The sequence below is a fragment of the Pristis pectinata genome, chromosome 2 (genome assembly GCF_009764475.1).
Source record: "Pristis pectinata isolate sPriPec2 chromosome 2, sPriPec2.1.pri, whole genome shotgun sequence".
Classification (NCBI taxonomy): Eukaryota; Metazoa; Chordata; class Chondrichthyes; order Rhinopristiformes; family Pristidae; genus Pristis; species Pristis pectinata.
In genome coordinates, this window is record NC_067406.1 from 40,858,372 (window position 1) to 40,884,015 (window position 25,644).

At 38.9% G+C, this 25,644-nt stretch overlaps 1 protein-coding gene across 1 annotated transcript in view; it reads left to right on the forward strand.

The window, feature by feature from the left end:
* Window positions 1–25,644, forward strand: part of LOC127580669 (unconventional myosin-X) — a 139,625-nt gene that overhangs the window by 60,308 nt on the left and 53,673 nt on the right. Inside the window, exons 6-14 of the mRNA XM_052034353.1 lie at window positions 3,313–3,469; window positions 8,349–8,451; window positions 10,109–10,234; window positions 17,097–17,205; window positions 19,661–19,780; window positions 20,120–20,220; window positions 21,989–22,075; window positions 22,169–22,234; window positions 23,902–24,015. Of these exons, the coding sequence (XP_051890313.1) occupies window positions 3,313–3,469; window positions 8,349–8,451; window positions 10,109–10,234; window positions 17,097–17,205; window positions 19,661–19,780; window positions 20,120–20,220; window positions 21,989–22,075; window positions 22,169–22,234; window positions 23,902–24,015 (983 nt within the window). The remainder of the gene's footprint in view (window positions 1–3,312; window positions 3,470–8,348; window positions 8,452–10,108; window positions 10,235–17,096; window positions 17,206–19,660; window positions 19,781–20,119; window positions 20,221–21,988; window positions 22,076–22,168; window positions 22,235–23,901; window positions 24,016–25,644) is intronic.

Here is a 25,644-nt window from a genome sequence, read left to right on the forward strand (position 1 = left end):
GATCAAAGATGCTGTGAAAGTGGAAGATCAGCCATGTTCTTGAATGCTGGATAGCTTACTCCTCCTATTTCCTATGTTCAAGGGCCCCAGTTTCTTGACTCCTCTGCCAGTGAGAAGTTTCTCTATTTCCTTTGTCTAAGCTCGACATAATCTTAAATACTTTTAACAGATCTCCTTTCAAAGATACAGGAGCTTGAGGGCACATACCACCAGGGTCAAGGACAGCTTCTGTCCCACTGTGATAAGACTATTGAACGGTTCCCTTATACAATGAGATGGACTCTTGACCTCACAATCTACCTTGTTTGACCTTGCACGTTGTTGTCTACCTGCAAAGCACTTCTCTGCAGCTGTGACACTTTGTATTCTGTTATTGTTTTTACCCAGTACTACCTCAATGCACTGTGCAATGAATTGATCTGTACGAATGGTATTCAAGACAAGTTTTTCCACTGTACCTCTGTACAAGTGACAATAATAAACCAATATCAACTTCCTCTATCCTGAGGAGAACAATCCCAGCTTCTCCAGGCTATCCATGTAACTAAACTCCCTCAATGGAATCATTCTACTAATTCTTATTTCTTCAGAGACTTGTAGGGAGCAGAATCTAGACCAGCACTTTTGATGAATGGACAGACACATTAAAATTTTAAAGAGTATATGGAAATAAAATAAAAATGCAAATGCTGGAAATCTGAAATTAAAAACAGAAAATGCTGGAAAAACTCGGGTCAGGTGGCATCTGTGGAAAGAAACAGTCAATTTTAACAACCGTATTTAAAATGTTTTAAGATTTTAAGAGGAATAGATAGTAGACAACCAGCGCCTCTTTGCCAGGGCACCAATGCTCAATACAAGAGGGCATGGCTTTAAAGTAATGGGTGGGAAGCTCAAGGGAGATATCAGAGGAAGGTTTTTTTTACCCAGAGAGTGGTTGGGCATGGAATGCGCTGCCTGGGGCGGTGGTGGAGGCAGGTACATTGGTCAAATTCAAGAGATTGCTAGATAAGCATATGGAGGAATTTAAAATAGAGGGATATGTGGGAGGAAGGGGTTAGATAGTCTTGGGTGAGGTTTAAAGGTCAGCACAACATTGTGAGCCGAAGGGCCTGTATTGTGCTGTACTGTTCTATGATTTAAACACTTGAACTTTGCTGTTTTTTTGGATTTCCTTATCTCCTATCTGTCTGATTTGGGCATTGGCTGTGGGTGTTAAATTTTATATTGGCAAGTTCACTCTCTTAAGTAATGTGACTTGAATGAAGGATTGGAACAGAGTGAATGGCAATTCCCCTCTTGACTGGTTGTTGTTTTAGGACAAGTAAGCTGGAGAGTGTGGATGCTTAGTTATAGGCTCAAGATGTTGCATGTTATAATACTGCATCTGGAGAGTGAGATTCATTTCCCAGTGGCAAATTTGGTAATGTAACCCTTCACCAAACATATCCCCAGCACACTAGATGTTGCAAATGATTGACCAGCTAACACAATAGGAGCAGGAAGCAGTAGGCCACCTGACTCCTCAAGCCTGTCCTGCCATTCAATATGATCATGGCTGATCTCCGCTGGCCTCAGCTCTTCCGTGCCCATAGTCCTCAATTCCTCCACCTTTGAAAATTTATCTACCTCTGCCTTAAATACTTCTAATAATCTAGACTCCATAACCCACTGCAGAAAGATTCACCACCCTCTGTGAAAGGAAATTTCAACGTAGCCCAGTTTTAAATGACTAGCCCCATGTTTTGTAACAACCCTTCATTAAGACTTTCCTATTATTGAAAACATCTCAGCCTCTACTCGGTCGTGCTCACTCAAGATCTTGTATATCACAATAACGTCACCCCCTCAATCTTTTAAACTCCAAAGAATACAGACCAAATCTGTCTAGCTTCTTTTGATAGGACACTCCTTTCATCCACAGAGTTATCCTGGTGAATCTCATTTGGGTTGCCTCCATGCTATCCTTCCTTAAACAGGGGACTAAAACTGTGTGCAGTACTCAAAGTGTGGCTCAACAATACCTTGTACAATCGTAACAAAGGCTCTCTATTTTTAAACTCCAAACCCTTTGCAATAAAGGCCAAAATGTCATTTGCCATCTTATCTACTTGTTAGACCTGCCTGCTGACATTTTGTCATTCGTGCTGTAGAACACTTAAATCCCTCTGTACTTTGCTCATTTGTATTCTCTCTCCATTTAGGTAATAGAACATAGAACATTACAGCACAGTACAGGCCCTTTGGCCCATGCTGTTGTGCTGACATTTTATCCTGCTCTAATAACTATCTAACCCTTCCCTCCCACACAGCCCTCCATTTCTCTATCATTCATGTGTCTATCTAAGTCTCTTAAATGTCCCTAATGTATCTGCCCCCACAACCTCTGCTGGCAGTGCAGTCCACATACCCACCTCTGTGTGTGTGTGTGTGGGGGGGGGGGGGGGGGGTGCAAAACCTTACCTCTGACATCCCCCTTGTATCTTCATCTAATCCTCTAGTCACCTTAAAATTATGCCCCTTGTATTAGCCATTTTCACCCTGAGAAAAAATCTCTGTGTGAAGGCAGGAATTATTCCCATTTTGTGCTGGCTAACTTTTGGGCAGCTGAAAACTTGCTAATGTTGTGGTTTGACACAGTATAGTTTAAGTTGGGTGAACAACCCAGCCTGTGTATACTTGAATTTCCTGTTTTCACCTCTGCCAATCTGCATTCATGTGTTTTGAGCTTGGAAGACAATTCTCCATTGAGTTAATGTGCACCCCAGTTCAGACAAAGGGAAATAATTCAGCAAATTGCTCCACTTGGCATAATGATACATTTCTGAGAGTGATGGGCATCTGACAGCCTCCAAAAATGAAAGCTTTTTAAGGCAATTGGTGCACAATTTAGTGTGAAAGGTGTGTTTTGTTTCAACTTATTTAACAATTTCTGATAAGCTTATAGCTGATACAATGTTTCCTGAATGTAGTAATTATATCTGGAAAAAACACTCAAACAAAGCTATCACATATCCAAATGACAGTATGGAAATTATATCTTGGTCTCCCTTAATGTAACTTTTTTCCTTCCCATTTACTATAACCATGCTGCAATTGTGCAGCTATTTTAATATTTAATTGTATTTCAATTGAGGTATCCTTTTAGAGTCAGTACATAATTAATGATGTAGATGTGGAGGAAAATCTGGGTGGCTAAGGGACAGTAACAATATGCTACCAAAGAGGATAGTTTATGATAGTCACCTGTATGATTCCATCCAATTAGCTGTGTAGTCAATTTAATATGTGTGAATTGGTGTTTTCATCCAGTAAAAGGTGCCAAAATCAATGAATACCTACTGGAGAAATCCCGAGTTGTGCATCAGGATGAAGGCGAGAAAAACTTCCATATTTTCTACTATATGTTCGCTGGAATATCTCCTGCTGATCAGGAGGTGTATGGGCTTCTGGAGCCCACGTTTTACAGGTAATACTTTATTTCATGCATTTTTACCTTGTTCTTACCAGGTTGAAGAAAATTATTATAGTAAAGCATTCAAAACAGAAAGGCCCTTTGTAGTGTTGTACTAATTTTAATAAAAGTTGGTGATTTCAGTTCTTGAAAAACAAGTCACTAAAACTTCATTGGAGGTCAAATCTGCAAATTTTTCAATCCCACATCCTCGTTTTGAAAGGACGCTAAAATATAATGGTCCAGTGAAGAGAATCATGTAGCAAATTACCTGACAGGAATTACATGCATGATTATGTACTTGGATGGCTTGCATAAAGCAGTCATAATAAATTGTTCCATATGAACAGTATGCAAGCCAAGCTTGTCACTGTACCTCGGTACATGTGACAATAATAAACCAATTTACTGACAGGAAATAAAGGGCTGAATTGTGCTGGTTGTTGCCACTAGTTTTAGAGGAACTGAAAGTGTTCAGCAGCTGGCAAGTTTATCCTGGACTGAGCAGAGTGGTTGTAGGTCTAGGACGAACTGAGTGACAATTGACAGTTACTGTGTTCCATTGCTGAACTCCATGTGGAGTTGGTCAGTCAGCTAGCCAGACTTGACATAGCATCAGAATCTCTGCTCATCTGAATGAGGATTCCCAAAATGGAGATTGGAAAGAAATGGAGATTGGAGTTTGGTTTTTGAATTGTTACATAATTGTTTTTATTGTTATTTATTTATTAGTTTTCCTGGGTTTAATGTTATTTTTAATTTTAAAATTTCTATCTTTTTTAATAATTTAAAGTTTTTTTTTAAAGTGTCCTTGAATATCAAGGACATTTAAAAACGTGAGCATCGGAATCTTTAGCGGGGTTGAGGCTGTACCCCAGCATTGCCCTCGGTCAAAGGTTTGGAGTGTTCCAAGGGCAGGATCCCAGCAGTATGGTGGTTGAGGTCTCCGTACGCCTCACTCAGTGGCTTCGGGTTTGGGAGACCCAAGGTGATTGGGTGTGCCCACCATGCAAAGTTTATGCAGGTGTGGTGGATGAGTTTGGGCATTGGTCTGAATTGGTCACTCTTGGACTAACTTGGATTCTAATAAACTTTTTATAACTTACCAATCATTCATAAACTAAGTATTTAAGTTAAGAATTGTGAGTGGCACAGTGGCTCATGTAGTAGAGCTGCTGCCTTGCTACTCCAGTGACCTGGTTTCAATCCTGCCCTTAGCAGCTGTTTATATGGAGTTTGCATGTTTTCCCTGTGACAGCATGCACTTCCTCCAGGCACTCCTGTTTCCGACCAACTCTAAAGGCATACAGGTCGGTAGGTTAATTGGCCATTGTAAATTGCCTTTCGTGTGTAAGTAAGTAGTAGAATCCAGGAGAAGTTGATGGGAATGTGGGGAGAATAAAATGGGATTAGTGTGCGTGGGTGTTTGATTATCGGCACAGATGCAGCAGGCCAAAAGGCCTGTTTTTGTTTTGCTGTATGACTTTTTGACTCTATTTTTAAAATTTGCTGAACTTGGTTTTCCTGTTTTATTGCACATTTGAATCCAAAAACTTGGTTTCAAAGGCAGAATTAAGTGAAGTAATGTGGTTGAAATGTTTATTTTCTGTAGAATATTCTACTCCTGGTGTACTGGAATAACAATGTTAATCTCCCTAAAGTTTAGCTCAAAAAAACAAGTTAACTGCTCTTTCACCACATTACTGTTTCTGGAGCTAATTTACAAGAGTCTTTTGTCTTTGCAAACTAAGTCAAAAGTTAGTTCTGACACAGGAGACCTCTTGGCCCGTTGAGGTCAGTGCTGCTCTTTGCAGAACACTCTAGGCAGTGTAAAGTGTTTTCCTTTGTGCCTATCTAATTTTTCAAAAGCTGGTTAACTTTATTTCCACTGCAATTACAGGCAGTGAGGTCCAGATCATAACTCAGGGTATTTCCTTTTAAGAAAAGCTTTCCCTCACCTCATCTTCTATCTTTTACCCATCATTTTATATCTGTGACCCCTATCCTTGAATACCTGCTAATGGGAGCCAACAAGCATAATAAATAAGAGGTGTAGACCATTGGCTCTGCTGTTTCTAAGATAGTGGGTGATCTTTTTCCTTGGACTCTTTCTTGCACTAACTGCATTTTCTGTGATTCCCTTAATAGCTAAAATTCTGTTTCTTTTTCCCCCAAGTGGACCATCACACATTTTTCCATATGATATTCTATATGCCATGTCCTTGCTCGTTTTCTTGTCCCTTTCTCTCTGAAGGCTGTCTTCGCCCTTCTCATAGCCCACACTAACAACCAGCCTAATATCATCAGCTTTTCTTACTTTAATTGGTTTATTATTGTCACGTGTATCAAGGTATAGTGAAAAATGTTGCTTTGCATGCCATCCATACAGATTATTTCAGAACATCAGTACATCGAGGTAGTACAAGGGAAATGCAATAACAAAATGCAGAATGTAGTATTACAGTTACAGAGAAAGTGCAGACAGAAAGTAAGGTGCAAGTAGATTGTGAGGTCAAGAGTCCACCTCATCGTACAAGACGTCTGTTCAATTGTCTTATAACTGTGGGATAGAAGCTGTCCCTGAGCTTGGTGGTATGTGCTTTCAGGTTTTGTATCTTCTGCCTGATGGGAAGGGGAGAAGAGAGAATGTGAGAGAAGCCTTTGATTATGCTGGCTGCTTTACCAAGGCAGCGAGAGGTAGACAGAGTCCATGGAGGGGAAGCTAGTTTCCTTGATGTGCTGTGCTGTGCTGTGTCCACAACCCCGCAATTTCTTGCGGTCCTGAGCAGAGCCGTTGCCATACTGAGCCATGATGCATCTGGATAGGATATTTCCTATGGCGCATTGGTGAAAAATTGGTGAGGGTCAATAGGGACATGCTAAATTGGAGGCACTGATGCACTTTCTTGGCCGTGGCAGCTATGTGGTTGGACCTGGACAAGCTATTGGTGATGTGTACACCTAGGAACTTGGAGCTCTCAACCCTCTCGACCTCTGCTCCATTGACGTAAACAGAAGCATGTGCACCACCCCACTTCCTGAAGTCAATGACCAGCACCTTCGTTTTGCTCACATTGAGGGAAAGGTTGTTGTGAGACTCATCATGACTTATCAAATTTCCTCTTGATCTTCTTTTAAGGATAATGGCATCTTTTTCTGTCTAATCGTTGGCTCTCTATTTTTAAAAAAATGTTTTGAGATAGTTGTGCATAAGGATAAGACTGGATCTCGGGGGTTGGGGGGGAGTACTCAATTGAGGGAAGGCTTTTTACAACAGTATTAGGTGGGAGCTGGGGAGAGTAGATTGGGAGCTGCTATTATTGGGCAAGTCCACATCTGACATTTGGGAGTTGTTTAAGCCAGCTGGTCAGAATTTCAGAATAACATATTCCCGTCAGGAAGAAAGACGAGGATTTCAAAGTTCAGGAACCTTGGATGACAAAAAAAATGTTGTAAATTTACTCCGAGTTAAAAAGGAAGCTTGTGTAAGGGTTAGGAAACTGAAATCAGACAGGGCCCCTGAGGAATATAAAGGAAGCAGGAAAGAATTTAAACAGGGAATCAGGAGGGCTAAAAGGGGACACGAAATGTCCTTGATGAGTAGGATTAAGGAGAATCCTACTGCATTTTATACATGAGTTTAAAAACCAGAGAGTAGCTAGGGAGATGGCAAGACCACTCAAGAATAAAGGAGGGAATTTCTGCCTGGAGACAGAGGAAGGTGGCCAGATACTAAATGAGTACTTTGCATCAGTATTCACTAAGGAGAAGGACTTGGAGGATAATGAGATCAAGGAGGGGTATGCAGATGTTCTACGGCACGTTGATATCAAGGAGGAGGTGTTGGGTCTTTTTAAGAACACTAATGTGGATAAGTCTCTGGGTCCTGATGGGATCTATCCCAGGTTGTTGAGAGAGACAAGAGGAGATTGCTGGGGCCTTGATGGAGATCCTCTTTAGTTCTGTGGAATAGCCATGTTGTCCCTTTTGTTTAAGAATGGCAACAGGGAGAGACCAGAGGTCGGACAAACTTGGGTTGTTTTCTCTGGAGTGTCAGAAGCTGAGGGGTGACCTGATTGAAGTATATAAAATTATGAGAGCCATAGATAGTGTAGACAGTCGGTCTTTTTTTCTCCCCCAGGGTAGAAATGCCAAATACTGTAGGGTATAGATTTAAGGTGAGAGGGGGAAAGTTTAATGGAGATCTGAGAGGCAAGTTTTTTTTTTGCACAGAGTAGTAGGTACCTGGAACATGTTGCCAGAGGAGGTGCTGGAAGCAAATACAATAGCAACATTTAACAGCCATTTAAACAGGCACATGAAAAGGTAGGGGATGGAAGGATATGGACCATTTGCAGTCAGATGGGATTAGTTTAAATGGGTATTGTGGTCAGCACGGACATCATGGGCTGCTCCTGTGTTCTGTTCTCTCAACAAGAAATATCATTTACCAGTTTTTGTTTGTGATAAATCAATCATATTATTCTTCACAGATTCATTTTCTAAATTATTTAAAGGGTTGTCTTTGTCAGTGGATCAAACACTTCGAACCTTGACACACAGGCCCAGTTGTACATAAAGATTCAAATACTTGATACCTAGCCTACTGGTTTCCAAAGATTTGTTTTCATGCACTCCCCTACTGTATATTAGCACTGTAGTAATGTAAGGCATGAAACAAGCTCCAGAAGCCTATGCTTTATTTTATTTGCTTCTATTTTTCCCAGAGGCCTGTTACAATACTTTTTCTTCGTTACTATATACTGCATCACCCTTTCAACTAAAAGTTTAGACAACATTGAAAGGCTTCACCTGCACATTTCAACTGCAGTGTGAATAGTGTAATGTGAGATCTGGAAATTCAACTGTTATACTGCAACCCAATCTTTTCTAGGTACCTAAATCACAAATATGGTTCTGATGAAATCATCCAGCGATGGAACAAGAAATACCATGAAGTGTGCAATGCACTGGACATGGTTGGGTTTCTTGAGCAGGTAAATCACCATGTTTCCAGAAATGTTGGTGCTCAGTTTTAATGTGAAATTTCCCATTGAAAATGTACGCAATTTGGCAATGAGTGTAATCGGGTGTATCCAATTGTGGTGCTCTTCTCTGTAAATAATATTTTGAAATGTTTTCATTGTTGATATTTATCCTCCAACAATTTGCACTTACCTAGCATTTTAAGCATTAAACAAAGTGTTAAGCTCATTTACAGAGAAGAGATATAATGAGAGGAATTGATGTGGAGCTATGAGGGAGTATTTAGAAGGCACTGAAAGCTGGGTCAAACATAATGTAGCTCATTGGTGGTGAACGAAGTCTTTTAAAGAGAAACCACTTGTGCTGCAGCACAGGGGTAAGAGGATGTTTTTTTTTGAAAAAAAAACAAGATTGGGATAATTAGTGTGGTTAACAGATAATGTGGTTTTTGTTCGTATTTCCTACTAATGAATAGAAGTATTTCATAATTTTAGTGGCCTACCACCTTTTACACACACCTATTTTGGAAAAAGCTGAAACCTTATTTGGAAAAAAACTCTTAATTTATTTGCTGCAGGTTCAGACTGTACTGATTGTTATTACTTAATGGACTAGTTTGCATGCATTGAAGTACTCCATGCTATAATGATGGATTCTTATTTGTTCCTATCACAGTATGCCTGATAATTAATTTTCCCTTGCATGCACACATGCATTTAAATTTATTAGGTTTTCCACATCTTTCTTCTCATTCCTACATCATATTGGAGGGGGTATTTGTGTTTGGATGTGGTGAGGGTCGGGCTCACAATTGGAGAGTAGAGAACGCCACTTGATGTGATGTTCCATACCAGCTTTTTGTATTTCTAGAATTTTCTAAAGCAATCAGTTGACCTTGGAGTTGCATTTTATTTATTGATAATTAAGAACATAAGAAATAGAAGCAATAGGAGTAGGCCATTTGGCCCATTGTGCCTGCTCTGTCATTCAGTAAGATCATGGCTGAATTTGTATCTTAGCCCCACTTTCCTGCACTAATCCTATAAAAGAACATAAAAACATTAGGAGCTGGAGTAGGCCCCACCATTCAATATGATCATGTCTGACATGCCCTAGGCTTCATCTCCTCCTCTGTACCTGTTCCCCATAGCCCTCAATTCCCTGATCTTTCAAAACTTCATCTTTACCCTAATTATCGATCCTTTGAATCCTGTTTTATCTATATATAAAAAAAACTATTGATCTTTATCTTGAATGTAGTCAGTGACTGAGCCACCACATGCCTCTATGATAACATTCCAGAGAATCGCTATGCTTTGAGTGAAGTAATTGCTTCTCATCTCTGTCCTGAGTGCTGATGCTAAAATTTGAGTGTAACTCCTGGTCTAGATACTCCAGCCTAGAGTATCTCCCAGGTCCCCCTAAAACACCATTTTAAAAAAATATTCTGCCTTTCTATTTTTTCTACTAAAGTCGATGACTACATATTTTTCACATTTTATTCCAAGTGCTGAAAGCCTAATAATCTGTATCAAAGCCTATTCGTTGATTGGACCATTTAACACTGTATTGTTTTTTTGGCAGTAGAATGTGTTAATCCTGTAGTAAAACAAACAAACAATCCATCATTAAAATAATATCCAATTAATATTTTGCCTTTATTTATAGGAGCAGGTGGACATGATGACAATACTAGCAGGAATCCTGTCACTAGGCAATATCCTTTTCGAACCTCAAGACACTGGAATCCTTAAAGTGACAGATCAGTCAAAGGGATGGCTGAAAGCTGCAGCAGTACGTATACCTTCAATATGTCCTTCAAATAAACTAAAGAATCTAATGGCATGTGAAGTTCCCTCTACTGAAAGGGTGTTTTTCTTTGCAACAACAAAGGAATCATTGGAACATACAACAGTGTTTTGTTTCTATAACTACTTACATATAATAATGGCTCCAGTTTTTGAGAAACTGGTCAAATATACTTTTAATATTGAAATCAAACTTATTCACCATGTAATATCTTTATAAGTGCATTGAGACTCAGCAAATGTATATCCAAAAATATAATGGGTTATTTTGCAAGGCAGAGCATTTCAATTACATAAGTGTTGAAATTTTAAGTAGGCTTGCCTCGTGTCTGTCCTACTTAATCATAATTACAATATGAACATTCACATGGATACAGAGAGAACGTTATGTTCATGCTAAAAGAAACATAACATTACTGTCCTTTTCTATTTAGAAAGCAACAGTGAGACATAATTAACTAATCAGTATACATTTAATGAACGATGACACTTCCTGACCTGTTGAGTGCTTTCTAGCATTTTTTACTTTTATTTCATATTTCCAGCATCTGCACATTTTTTTTAAACTATTGGCCTAGGAAACAGCTTTTGGAGTCTTCTCCTTCCAAATTTTGGTGTTGAATTACTTTTCAACTGTATCTGGATTTTAGCTCAAGATTCTGTTCCCTTGACAGGCCTGCTTGGATTTGGATTCTACTTGATATATTAAATCCTACTTGATCAAGTGGTTCAACATCCACTCTTGGCTCATCTCTAGCAGATCAATTTGATCTATATGTATGAGCACTTTTGAATCTGTCACCCATTTGAACTAATGATTTCTTGGCTCCGCAAACCTTGTGTGTGAGTTTGACTTGATGGGGGGCTAATAATGCATATGCTGATTAGTATCATTGTGACTCCGTCCTTATTTCCCTGTAACCTTGCAACTTATTCTCGATTCACCTTTGATTTTTTTTTTGCCACTTACCTACATTAAGGGGTAACCTAGAGGATTAATCTATTGGTCTGTTTTTGGAATGCCTGAGGAAACTGAACCACCCAGCAGAAACTCATGTGGTCACAAGGAGGACATGCAAGTTCAACACAACATCTGAGGTCAAAATTGAACCTGTGTTGCTGGAGCTGTGGAACTGCACCACTGTGCTGGCTCAATGGCATTCCAGTTAAGACCCATGCTACACAGTTGTACTGTATTAACAGGATTACTGATCCTTTATGCTGCTATAGTAGACATCTTGGATTTAGGACCAAGTATCACTAGTCAAGTCTTATGATCTAACCTCAATTAAAGCTTTAAAGTTGGTGGAAGTTCTTGAATGCAAACACTATTTCAAGTATTAAGATCTTGATTGTGTATAATTATGCTTGCCAGTTGTGAGAATCCCACATGACATGCCCTCTTCAACTTGCACAAAGTATTTAAATAAACATGGTGAGTTTCAGTTGCTAAGTTTTTCTTTCATTTGTCAAGTGCACTTTGTTGCACTTTGTTCCTCCTTGCTCCACCTCCATTTCACATTCTTTTTCAATCAATGATGCAAAGCTGTGAGCTTAGTTGCAAGAACTGGAAAGAATTGCACACCACCGTTTCCCTCCTCCCCTATTCCATTCCTCCCAAACAATCTTATTGCCTATGTTTTCAGGCTTTGGCACATTGTTGGCCATTACCTTCTTCACTAGTTGTAGGCCATTGACATCAACCTTCAAACTAAGGTACTTGGATGACCTACTACTAGTTGCAAAAATGTGCACTTGCTTCACCTCACGTTTAGGTTGTGCTCATGTAATCTGAACACTTCCTTCAAACTTGGAAAGATCATCTTGATTAAGCACGGAATGATTCGTCCTGTGCAAGACTTATCCATCACAACCTAGAAAACTTTTGGTAAAGACTTGACTCCATGGGGTAACGTTGTATATGAGTAGAGTCCTTTGTGTGTTTTGGCCAGGTACAGTTGAATATCTTTGTAGCATTCAAGTGTGTGTAGGTATGGGAAAGGTCCAATTTTGTGAATACTTTACAACATGATAACTTTGCATTTGAATCTTGAAACAGGTAGTAGATGTTGTTCATTGTCTAGATGGTTCTGTATGACTTTGTGCAATTGTGTGGAGATCAGTTTTGTTAATGTAGATACTACAGTTATTAGTATGGCCCCTCAGTCTGGTTTTTGCAAGCACACCATTTTGTTTTAGACTGCTAAGGTAATTGTCTCATTGCTTCTGGCTCCTTGCCCCAAACTTAGAGCTTTCAGCTACTTATAATTATTTCAGATTTTTAAAAAAAATCTTCCAGTTTAGAATATTCTTAAGAAATAGAAACAGGAGTACATCAATTTACCCCTTGTATCTGCTCCATTATTCAAAAACATTATGGCTGTATTAACATTTATCCCTAGTACCCAATATTTTTAAAAAATCTGCCTAATCTCCTTAAACAAGATGCATTTCACGCTTGCATGATGCAAGAATTGTCAGTCTGTTTTGTGCTTCTTGGGCAATCTCCAGTACTTCTTTGTTTATGTTTGCAGTGCATCTTACTTTGGGGCTCTCATGCTACTATTTTTTCCTTCAACCTCCAGGATGTTGTTCCTTGTATAGAGAATATCCATTCATTTGAGAGATGAACTGAATGGTTCTCAAGTTTAGTCATGCAAGTGTGGTTTTCCAGTACATCAATGCTCCTGGCCCCTGTCATTTTAATTTGCTCTGCTATGCACTCTTGCTGGTACATGCATAGGCCTACCACAAGTTTTGATGTGAGAAGTCATTAGGAAACACTGAAAAATCAGTTGTGGTGTCACTAGCTCCCCCTAAAACATTTCAACAGAGTCTTTAGTTTACTTCAATAATTCCAAAGGAAAACTACCACCCTTGGTGCCAGTTTGAAAGACCTTAACAAATGCATTGAGAGGTGTAAAGAGGGAGTAGTTTCTTTTGTAAGATAAAACTCTTAAAATGTTTACATAGTTAGATTTCAGGTTGACAGACTGAATGTCTGCAACAACATTACATTGCTGTAAAGCAGGCACATGACATGACTCATCTGTTATCGGTCACACGAATGCTGAGCGAACATCATATACATGTCTAGAGATAATTACAAGCCATTTTGTATCTCATTCATAGTTTTCAGGGGTATGTGGCCATGAAGAGCATATCACATAGATCAGTGCCATATCCTAGTAGCAGTCATTACTCTTCAACACTATCGATCCTCGTTCCTGCTTTTTTTATTATTTCATTCACACTGCCAGGATAAAAGATGATTACTGGGTGACAAGAAATAATGCTTGATATGGCCCACTTATTCTGTTAGGAACCCAAACAAAATATCAGAGCAGCCTTACAATGAGAACCCCACTGCCTTAAGGAATGTTAATGAGTAAACACTTGACACTTGTGCTTCCACTGGATGGTTCTAGAGTCCTTTGGGCTGTATATCTCAGAATGTTGTATCCTGGTTTATTAATTCCTGCTGCCAGCTCCAAAGCTTCATCATTGTGACTGAACCTCCTTTGTCGCCATCGTGAAAATGTGCAGGGACAGGGGAAACATTGAGGAGGAACAGCTAAAGGAGCTAGAAAGGAAGAAAAGAAGAAGTTGACATTAGCTCACCAAAGAATGCTTTACATGTGTTGTACTTCGTTCCCATTTTCTCCTTACAGTCACACTATCTTCTTCCACCAATCTTGTAACCAACCTTCAACTGCATTTCCTTCTGTCTAGATAAAAGTTTGGCCCCTATTTTCCTCCAAGATAAAGACCATACCAACTGTACAAAAAAAAACTGCAGGCTGGAAATCTGGCAGGTCGGGCAGCATACGTGGGGAGAGAAACAGAGTTCAGTGATGGTTCTGCCAGATACCCAACTGGGTTCTGCATTCTGCGGCAAACCCCAATGCCATTTGATTGTTGATGGCTGAATGCCATGTGAGCAGCCTGCATGTGCTGATGACAAGTAATGCTTGTCCACCCAGTTGAATGACCAAGATACCCCTGGTGATGTATCAGCTGTATTCTATCTATGGGATAGGGCACGACCTCAAAATTGCTGCACACCAGGTAAGTAATCAGATGACAAACATTGCCAAAGGCTTCCTTGTCAGCCGTCTGAGAGGAAAGGTATATTTAAAAAAAAAACTAGAGAAAAATGATCTTGCAATCTGTTTCACCTGCTACAGAATGTATCAACCTCTCTCCCCATCCCCACACCAACTACCCTACCCTACCTGTAAACAACCATGATATCAAACTTCAGCACTGCCTTCCTTCCAGGGATCCCCAGAGATCACAACCCTGCGACTCCCTATCTCAGAATCTTTCTCAGGGCTTTACCCAGTCTCCAATAGAGCCTGCGACTTTGTTCCTTTCTGGGGTCTTGCTTTGCTGCAGCCACCTATTACTTGGTGATCCAGGTGTGCCAAAAGATTTCAGCAGAGCCGAGGGACCGGGTTCACTGGCAGGCAGCTCAGTGATGACCAAGAGTCTCCCCATTGTCAACCCTGCCACCTTACAGTGGGAAATGAAAGTTTCCTACTCCTGTAATTGCAGGTTGGACAATCCATCCATTGTCTGATTGGATGTTGTCACAAATAAAAATTAACTGCTATTATTAGGCTATAGCATAAATAACTTTAATATATTTAGCCAAGCAAGTGTAACATTTGGCACATTCTATAGAATTGGCACTACTGCAGAAGACCATATTTACACTATAGTTTTGCTATCTCCTCCCTTGACTTCGGTGTTTTGGTAGTTATTGTCTCATGAACTGCAACAGAAATGGAACAAAAGAGCAACATGTTATTGATGCATTCAGTGCACTTCATCTATATTTGCGCTTTACTGACACCATAGCAAAGACAACAAAGATCAAACACACAACAAAAGTTCAGTGACCTTAAAATGATTGCACCAAAATTGCATTTTAAAAATAAATTAAAGCCTCTGTTGGATATAAATGGCTGTGACCCAATAAGCTTTTGATATTCACTTTGTGTTTGACCACTGATCTTAATTTGTTTGACAGGATTTTTCATTGCAAAATTTATGCTTTAAAACAGTAAAATTTATGCTCTTCTTGACACCACAAAATTTGCAATTATGTCACTTTAAACACGTGAATCACCTGGGGATATTTTACTAAGGGCATCATTAGAATTTGACAACAACCACATGAGATTATAAAAGGTTGCTGTAAGTTTGGTCAGAGCAGTAGGATTTGAAGAGTACTGTAAAGGAGAGATTTAGAGAGCGAGAAATTTAAGGAGGGAGTTTGAGAATCTGCTACACAAGTGGGTGAAGACCTGGCTTCTATTCATAGAGTCAGGAACGTCATGGACAAGCTGTAAGCTACCATTGAAGGAACACCCAGGTCTCTGATGCTTGGAGGGATAAGCTAGAAGCAGGGATTTGGTATTGATTTATTATTGTCACTTGTACCGAGGTACAGTGGAAAAACTTGTCCTGCATACCGCTCGTACAGATCAATTCATTACACAGTGCACTGAGGTAGTACAGGATAAAAGCAATAACAGAATATGGGGATAATTGAAAACAATGGTAAGACAAGAGGTTGCAGATGCTGGAATCTGGAGCAACAAACAAAATGCTGGAGGAACTCAGATGAAGGGTCTCGACTCAAAATTTTGACTCTCCATTTCCCTCCACAGATGCTGCCTGACCCGCTAAGTTCCTCCAGCATTTTGTAAGAGTTATGAAGTTTGAAGGGTTACTTGAATAGGAGGAAATGTAAGTCGATGATGGTGGAATACAGCTTTGTATGAGTTACAAAGAAGCAGCAGGATTTTTGGGGGGTCAATTTTATGAAGTTTGTAGCCGGAGAAGCTGGACTGGTATTGGAAAAGCCTCATCCTCAACTCATCTATGTAGCATGTTTATAATGTATCCCTGATCTGTCTCAGAACATGCAGAATGTCTTTGAAGGAACAGGAAGCAAAATCAAAATGCTGGAGTTACTCAGCAATTGTGGATAGAGAAACAAAATTAACATTTCAGTTAATGATAGTTCTTCAGAACTAGGAATCATTAGAACAACCAGCATGTTTTAAGCTTCACAAAAGGATAAAAAGATTAAAGATACAGTGTGATAGCGTGGAGAGTAAGAATAACATGACACAGCTAGTGTTGGTGCCAGCTGAGAGGGGGTGATGAAGGTTTGCTAATTGCAGCTAATCTGTATAGAGGAGATGTAAGTATAGGGAGATGGAGTAGAGAGAAAATAAAACTGCTGAATAAAGAACATAGCAGTTGCTGGAAATCTGAAATAAAAGAGAATGCTGGAAATACTCAAAGGCCAAGTAGCATCTGTGGAGAGTGGCAAAACGGAGTTAATGTTACAGGGATAGGATTGGGTATTGAACCATTTCAACTCACAAATGAGATAATTAAACCTTCAAAGTGGGATAGATGGAATTATAAATAAATATAAGGTATTAAAATTGTGCTTTAAAAGGAAGCTAGGCGAGAGAAACGGAGGAATAGTAGAGTCTAATGTTGCCAGAACAGCCTGGGTGTTGTGTGGAACATTTGAACAATGCCCACTTTGTGGCTCCATTCAAGTTTTCCACACAACAGGGTGATATTGCAGGTAATTGTTGACCCTCCTCTACATTCTAACTCCTGTAGCGATGTTTATAAATCAAGTTAACAATTAAAAATTTTAATAGTTTAAAGTGGATTTGGAAGAGATGTCATTCACTTTATCCACCACTTTCATATTTAATAATAATCGTTAACCACTGAGATTCTAATACTGATATGGAATTGCTTTATTTGCTGTGGCTGTCCTGGACTATACTAATTAATGTTAATTTGAATAGGGTCAGTTTGGTGTTGAGCAAGAAGAACTTCTAAAATGTTTGATTTGTACAATGGCAGTAACTCGAGGAGAGTCCATTCAACGATACCACACCAAACAGCAAGCTGAAGGTAGGGACAATTTATTTAATCTAGTAGTAATTGATAGGCTTATTCTTGGCATCTTTAGGTCCATGTAACCTGGATTGGACAAAGCCAAAATACTGTAGATGTTGGACATTTGAAATAAAGACAGAAAATGCTAAGAAATACTGAGCAGATCAGGCAGCATTTATGGAGTAGGATTGAAAAGTAAATTTACTGCTTAGAAACTGCTACCTGCTCAATTCACGTGAGCCCTTTAGAAAATGATGAGTCTATCTCTGATGCATCGCATTATCTGTTTTATGCCCTGCGTTAACTGATCTAAGCTAAGTTGGTTTCAGCTACTTGGGTCAGAGAGGGAAAAGGTCAAATAGGACTTCTGTTCCTGTTACTATTTGGCAACACTTTATAGTAAATAAATATCCGTTGTGAAAAGCTTAAAGCTACTTATGACCACTGGCTCCACGCTTGGGCAAGTAGCTTGCTAATGTTTACTCTTGGATGAGTTTGTTGCAATAAGTGACATGTCCTGAACTAGCAAAGATGTTTTTTTTAATCATCGTAAGGTTCAAGAGGAATGTGTTTAAACATTCATCATACGCATCCACACTTGGTGTTCATTGCATCCAGAACAAAATGGTTCACCTCACTGGAAATTTCACTTCAGAACTTAAGTTCCACAATGTCCTTTCAATACAATTTACCAAAATTGGTATTGGTTTATTATTGTCACTTGTACCGAGGTACAGTGGAAAAACTTGTCTTGCATGCTGTTCGTACAGATCAATTCATTACACAGTGCAGATATGTTGAGTTAGTACAGAGTGCATTGAGGTAATACAGGTTAAAAAAAACAATTACAGAGTAAAGTGTCACAGCTACAGGAAAGTGCATTGCAGGTAGACAATAAGGTGCAAGGTCACAACAAGGTAGATTGAGGTCAAGAGTCCATCTCAAAGTATAAAGGAAATTGCTTGTAACTTCTATATCAATTTGCCTTTATGTAGTTCTTTAACATAGAAAGATTTTCCATTTAGTTTCACAGATGTAAGCAAAAAGAAATTGATATTGAGTCAAAGAAGGAATGTCGTCAAGAATATATTTGAAGGAGGGTTTTATGGCAGGAGAGAGAGTTGAACAGTTGAAGGATTTCAGTGGAGATGGGACCCAGGTGGCTAATAGTACAGCTGCCAATGCTGGCATTAAGGAAAAGGATACACAGTAGGACAGGGTCCAATGTGTCAGAACGCGGTTGAGTTCTGAGTAAGCATCTCTGGTTGATCATCTTCTGGCAGCTTCATCAGTGACTGCACATCTTCTGTTTGCTGTAACCCTAAACCCCCATCACTGGTCGCCTGATATTTACAGCTTAGTGACACAAACCATTCTTTCACCACTTCAAGATTACCAGATTCTTAATTACTTGTTTTTCCTGGAACAAGGAAAGCCGAGAGGTGACTTAATAGAGGGCAAATTTATGAGGGGAATGGATAAGGTAGCTAGTAAGAACCTTTTTCCCCAAGGTGGGAGTATCCTAGGCATGTGGATATAGGTTTAAGGTAAGAGATGGGAGATTTAGAGGAAATCTGAGGGGGAATTTTTTTCACACAGAGAATGGGAGGAAACTGGAATGCACTGTCTGAGGAGGTGGTAGAGGCAGATACTCCCACACCATTTAAGAAGCATCTGGATAAGCACTTGAATTGTCAAGGCATAGAAGGCTATGGACCAGATGCAGGCAAATGAGATCGGTATACACTGATGCAACGGTTGGCAGATGTGGTGGGCTGAAGGGCCTGTTTCTGTGCTCCACAACTCTAAAGCCTTATGACTCAATTGGATGAAGCTTTACCAGCAGTTAAGCAGATGTCCAACCCCCACACCCCCCGGCCCATTTCCAATATTGTTATCAATAACAATATTGTTCAATGTAACATCTATTAGCATTCTCTAAGTTGTTTACAGGAATTTCTTGGAGATTTATTATTAATTACAGGTACACTGGAGAATTGGCAACCTTATTTGGATTTTATGGTTGGGAAAGTTACTTTAAAAGGAGGCAAGAAAATGATGGTTATTCCAACCAAAGTACAGTCATATTCTTAAAATTGCTGCAAGGTGCCTGCGTTGTAGATTTTGTAATTGGCGTTGTAATAAGATTATAGAAAATTGGCAAGGAAACTTGTGTTTCTTGGATATAACATAATTAATTTTCCCCATTATCAACTTGTTTTAGTCATTGTGCAGTGAAGGCTTCATAGAGAAAATAAACTGAGATTGAATTTACAGAACAATATCAAAGATGAGGTGAAAGCCATGATGCATGAACATATAATAATGAATGATTCCTGTTGATGCATCTAATATAACCAGAGATTACAGAATGAATACTTGGGGATTGAAGTGTAACTCATGATTGGGGTTGAAAGGGTTGCATTGCTCCCCGTGTCGCCTTTCTAATTTTGTATCTATGTTATTATAGATGCCAGGGATTCTATTGCTAAGGTTGCTTACGGCAGAGTTTTTGGGTGGATAGTCAGCAAAATCAACCAGCTTCTGGCTCCAAAAGAAGACATGGATGTTGTTGAACTGTGGGAGATAGGTATGTAACACAAACATTTCATGTGTCAAAATCATGTAAGCTAAGCTGTACAAAGGTTCTGTTTTCTGCCATTGTTGGCATACCCAGGATAACGGTTGTTCTTAAAGTGAGATAAACTTGCACAATCAAGAATAAATTAGGTTGTTTACCTTTAAGTAGAAATAGTCTAAAAGTTAGCATTTTGAATGTTGAATGTGGAGAGCATGGCAGTTTTGTTGGGTATGCATTTTTTTATTATTTGTTTTGCTGTTTCCACCTATCACAAATATCTCTTTGTGCTTGAATAAGTCAAGCAGGTGCAAACTGCACTCTTGATTTGAATCCTGATTTTTATTATAGGTATATTAGACATTTTTGGATTTGAAAATTTTGCAGTTAACCGATATGAACAGATGTGTATTAATTTGGCAAACGAACAGCTTCAGTATTTCTTCAACCATGTAAGTAAACCTGGAATTTAAGATTATGTTACTAGGTTAGGTGTTGAATTTTAGATAATTGATGGCATTTGAAAAATGTGTTGTCATTTTCTGCCAATTATTTCCATATGTTACTTAGAATTATGTACTCTTATTAGGACTCGGAGTGGGGAAGGAAATAATGATTTGCTGCTTTAATTTGGACACAGGAAGTTACATTCTCACTTTGTTTATTTTGAATCAGTGAACTCTAATTTTGGAGAGTGACCCCAACCATCTACTCTTGACATTTCTGTGGCAGTATAGTCAGAGTTGTGCATCCATCATTAGCATCCTGGGGGTCACCAGTGGGTGGCACAGTGCACAGTAGAGATGCTGCCTCACAGTTCCAATGACCCAGGTTCAGTCCTGACTTCCAGTGCTGTCTGTGAAGTTTGCATGTTCTTCCTGTGGTGCTGCATGTTTCCATGGTTTCCCTCCACTTCCTAAACATGTGCAGGTTGATGGGTTAATTGGATACTATAAATTGCCCTAGTGTATAAATAAGTGGTAGAATCCAGGGGGCGTTGATGGGAATGTGGGGAGAACAAAATAGGGTTTGTAAATGGGTGTTTGATGGTCAACGCAGACTTAGTAGGTCAAAAGGACTATTTCCATGCAGTATGACTTCCTTATGACAATGATCAGAAAATTGACAGCCACACAAATACTATGATTACATAAAGCATTCTAAGATGAGGCAGACTGCAGTGAGTGACACCCTAGGGCCTTTCTACTACCTGCAAGGCACAAGTCAAGAGTGTCATGGAATTTTCTCCCTTTTCCTGGATGAGTGTAGCTCCAGCATCACTTGGAAAGCTCAGCACTAACAAGGACAGGACAGCCTTCTTCCTGGCACACAGTTGACCATCCTAAACATTCATTCCTTCCACCATGAGCACACCATGATGACAGTACATATCATCTACAAAATGCATTACAATTACTTGCCCAGGCTACCCAGATGGAATCTCCCATACTTCTGACTCCTAATGCCAAGAAGGGCAAGATCAATAGCCTTCACAGGATCCCTGCCAATTCACACACCATCCTGAATTGGGAACATTACACTATTCCTTCATTGGCACTGGCTTTAAACCCTGGAACATCAAATGCCACTGAAGAAACACCATCATTGGAAGTACAGTACTAATTTACAGTACCGAGAAGTACCACCACCTTCTCGAACAGGGTGGGTGGCAAATGCTGGCATTGTTAGCCGCACCCATATCCTGTACAATGAATAACAAATTGCTTCCACCAGCTATCATGATTTGCAAATTATGAAACCGATTTTGAGGAACTGCAATACATGGGCTGCAGCATAAGCAGATGGCAAAAGAATATTGAACCTTAATGACCTTGACTGCTTTAGCTTGTAACCTTAGAATAATTCCTGTCCTGTCTTCACCAATAGATAATTCAGTGGTCCATAAATACCTATGTTATTCAAGCAATAATCTTCCTGCACTCTGCCCTTGGGCCACAATTTTTCATCCTGCAAACTGTTCTCTGTAAATAATATAAAAGCCTTGTTTCCAATCTGGAACTCGATGGCTATTCCAAACATGCAGAACAAGATCTACAACAATTGTTGGTATTGCTTGACTCCTATCTGATACTAGTACATCCCTCTATTCCATGTTTCCCATCCATGTGTGTATTTTGTGTGTGTGTGTGTAAATTATATTTTCCTGTTCTTTTATATTTTTAAATTCACAAATGAAATGCATTTCTATTTTTTCTGCAGCACATATTTTTAATGCAACAGGATGAGTACAAACAAGAAGAAATTGAATGGAAAACAATTACCTTTAAGAACAACAAAGCAATTCTGGTAAAAAAAAAAGAGCATTCAGTTCTGCCTGGCTTTTTTAAGGTTATTAACATGTTGCTTCAGTTTATTTAAGCATAAACTTTCTCTTCACAGGATCTGTTTTTAGCAAAACCATTAGGAGTTTTTTCCCTACTGGATGAGCAAAGTGCATTTCCACAGGTGAGGACCTGAATGTTGAAGAAACCATGACAGTAGCTTGTCACTAATGCTTTAAAAATGAAAGTAATTATTCAGAAGTAAAATATGACAGATTTTTTGAAACTTCAAAAAAAAACACAACTATTTAGCTATGGCAGGCAGCAGCTGTGGAGAGAGAAAAACCAGAAGTAATATTTCTGGTTAACGACCTAACGAATGTGCTGATAAAGGGCATCAACATGAAATGTTAGATCTGTTTCTCTAGTTACTGTCTAACCTGTTGAGTATTTCTAGCATTCTCTGTTTCTATAATTACTCAAGCTGCCCATTTACTTCAGCTTTGGGATTTGTAATTTAAAACAACACGTGCATTTGGTATGGCATGCAAAAGCCAAAGTAGAGTCATCTTTCCATTTTTACTACTTTCACTTTTTCTTTTAGTTATAGGGTTGTAGGGCACAAAAACAGGCCTTTCAGCCCACCCCATCAAGCACCAGTTTTCCTCCTTGCATCCCCATCGGCTACCCACCACCAACCCTATCTTCCAGCCACCCACCTACTTTTACAGTAACTAATTAACCTACCAACTACTCTACCCAGCTCCCTCCCACCCACTGGCTTGACTGCCCTGTCACCCCTTTCCACGTTGTGGCTTTGTTGGGCCTACAAATCCATGGCCATTAATGTGGTTGGTAAGTTGCTGATGTCATAGTATGATATTATTTATTACTAATCTAATGCCCATTTTGATACAGAGATTTAATAATCTGTGTTGGCATTGATCTTAAAATATTATTATTGCTGAGATGGTGGCTCAATATGTTTATTGAGCACAGAGGAGTATCCACGGTGCTGAACATGATACATTCTTAGTTTTTATGTGAATAAAGACTTGGGGGTGGGGGGGAGGCATAAATCATCATATTGAAAGAAAATCAGTTGTTGGAGGAAGTATACTGATTTAAAAGCTTTTATCAGCTCTGCAATTGCACTTTCACAGTGGTTTGTATCTTAAATGTTTATAAAAATGTAACTGTAATTATAGAGACAGATAGAAGTAGGAGTAGACTGTATGGCCCCTTGAACTTTGTCCACCATTTAATAAGGTAATGGCTCATCTAATCTTGGATTCATCTCTATTTTACTGCCTGTTCCCCAGATCCCTTAACTCCCCTATAGATCAATTATCTGTATTTCAGCATTGAATATATCCATTTATTTAGCCTCCATAGTTCTATGGGGTAGAGAATGCAAAATTGACGAATGTCTGAAGAAAGATGTATCAGATCCACCTCTCGGTGAAGGTAGACTGATGACAAGATTCAGCACTGCCTCCAGTGCCTTGCCACAGCCTAAGGCCAACAAAGGAATAGTATTTAAAGACCTCAAACACACCAAGCTTGTGGTCCATCAAGAACTCTGGTCCCTTCCCTCCATTAGTTTCATGGAATTAGTGCACCTTGCAACTGATTTGAGTAGTTATATTCATACACACTTTGTCTGGTTAGTTTGCTAATTTTCCATTAAATTTTTAAATAAATGCATGCAGATTTGAGAGAAGCTTTTAGATAACTTTTATATTTAAAAAAAAATCAGGTCCTATGTTAATCTAAGAGAACTTTGCTAACAAAAAATAATCCTGATAATATTTGTGCAATAAACAGATATACCTTTTATGTACATTACAGGCCACTGACAGGACTTTTGTGGACAAATTAAACAATGGTTTCAAACGGAATCCACATTTTAAAATAGGCAGAAGTCAGAATCCAGTATTTACAATAGTACATTATGCAGGAAAGGTAAGAGTGTGTTGCTTTTGCTTCTATGAAGAGATGACAATGAAAAATGTTTAACTGCTATTTTTTTCTATTATCCAAAGGAAAAGCATATGTTAATAAAAGAAACAAAAAGGTTAAAGTTTAGCAATATCAAAGATCATGGCTTAATTGGGTGGAATGAGTGCGGATTTTTTTTTTAATAAAAGCCTCTTATTATTGAAGTTACACTAGGGTCTATTGACTGTCATGGGTAGAGGTCAGCAATGCCAAGATTATTTGGTGACAGTGCTGCTTTCACACTGCTAAAAACAAGTAATTATTGCTTAAACTATTTGGTTTAAACAAGAATATTGCCACTTTCCAAAGCAAGAATGCTACCCCTTTGTCTGTGGTTTAAGATTAATAATTGACAACATCAAATTGAAGCTTTTACCTTCCCCTGTACATAAAAGTATCACAATTTCAGTCTGGAAAGATTTGGCTCCAATATTTAACCTAAATCTTATTGCTCTCAGCTCCCAACCAATAGAAACCACTTCTCACTTTCTCTTTCTCTGTTCCTCCTAAAGTCAAGAAGACTTCAGTTAAATCACCATCTTCCCTTAACTTCTAACTAAGAGGGAAAATTATTGTACACCTTAACTTGATTCTTGGAATCCAGGTATCTTTCTGGTTTAAAAAGCCAGTAATATCTTTCTGGCTATTTTAAAATTATGCATCCTTTTGAGAACCATGCATTTGCATCCCCCTCTAAACTATATTTTAGTCATTAATAAATAGTGAATTCTTAAGACCCCAGCCTAGATTCCTGTGCTATATACCTGCTCATTTTTCCTACTTTGTCTCCTATATTCATCCAATTTTCCAACCAGCTTCACCTTTAGTTTATGGTCACCATTCTTTTGAAATTCTTTATAAATAACATGCCTGCACATTTCCCTGTTTACTGTTTTACTTGTGTCTTTAAAAAAAAATATTAGATTCATCAGATGTTACCCATCTTTTGCAAGTTTATGCTGATTCTCTGATCAGCTGAAATTTGTCAAGGTGTACTCCATCCTTAATTTCCTGACTACAGATAGATCTTGATCTAAGCAGTTTGTAAGTCCCTGCTTTTCCTCTCGCCTTTCCTAAATAGCAGAGTGACATTTTCCTGTTGAAAGATATGGTTTCTGGATCACAATTCTGAAGATCATAGGAATAGGAGGGGGCCGTGCAGTCATCAAACATATTCCACCATTAACTAAATTTATGGCTGATCTATAGTTTAACTCAGTTTACTGTGTTTCTATAATGCTTAATGCTTTTGTCCAACAAAAGTCTATCAATCTCTGTTTAGGAAAACCATTTGTATTTATGGCATAAAGAGGCAGTATTGGTGCCAATATGCAGAAGTAGTATTTAGGTTAGTGACTCATTCCTTGGTATATTAGCTATTAGAAATTAGTGATTAAAAAGGGAGTGCGTTAAAGAGTGTTAAGATATATTAAGGATTGAAAGTGGGCAGAAAGAGGTTTCGCTAATAATGATACAGAGAGTTTGTCTGAAGAGGTGAGGAAAGTGAGAAATCAAGACCAGTGAGAGTAAATGAAGAAGGCAGAACCTAAGAGTGGTGCAGAGAAGGGACATATTAGGAAAACTACTTGAGGG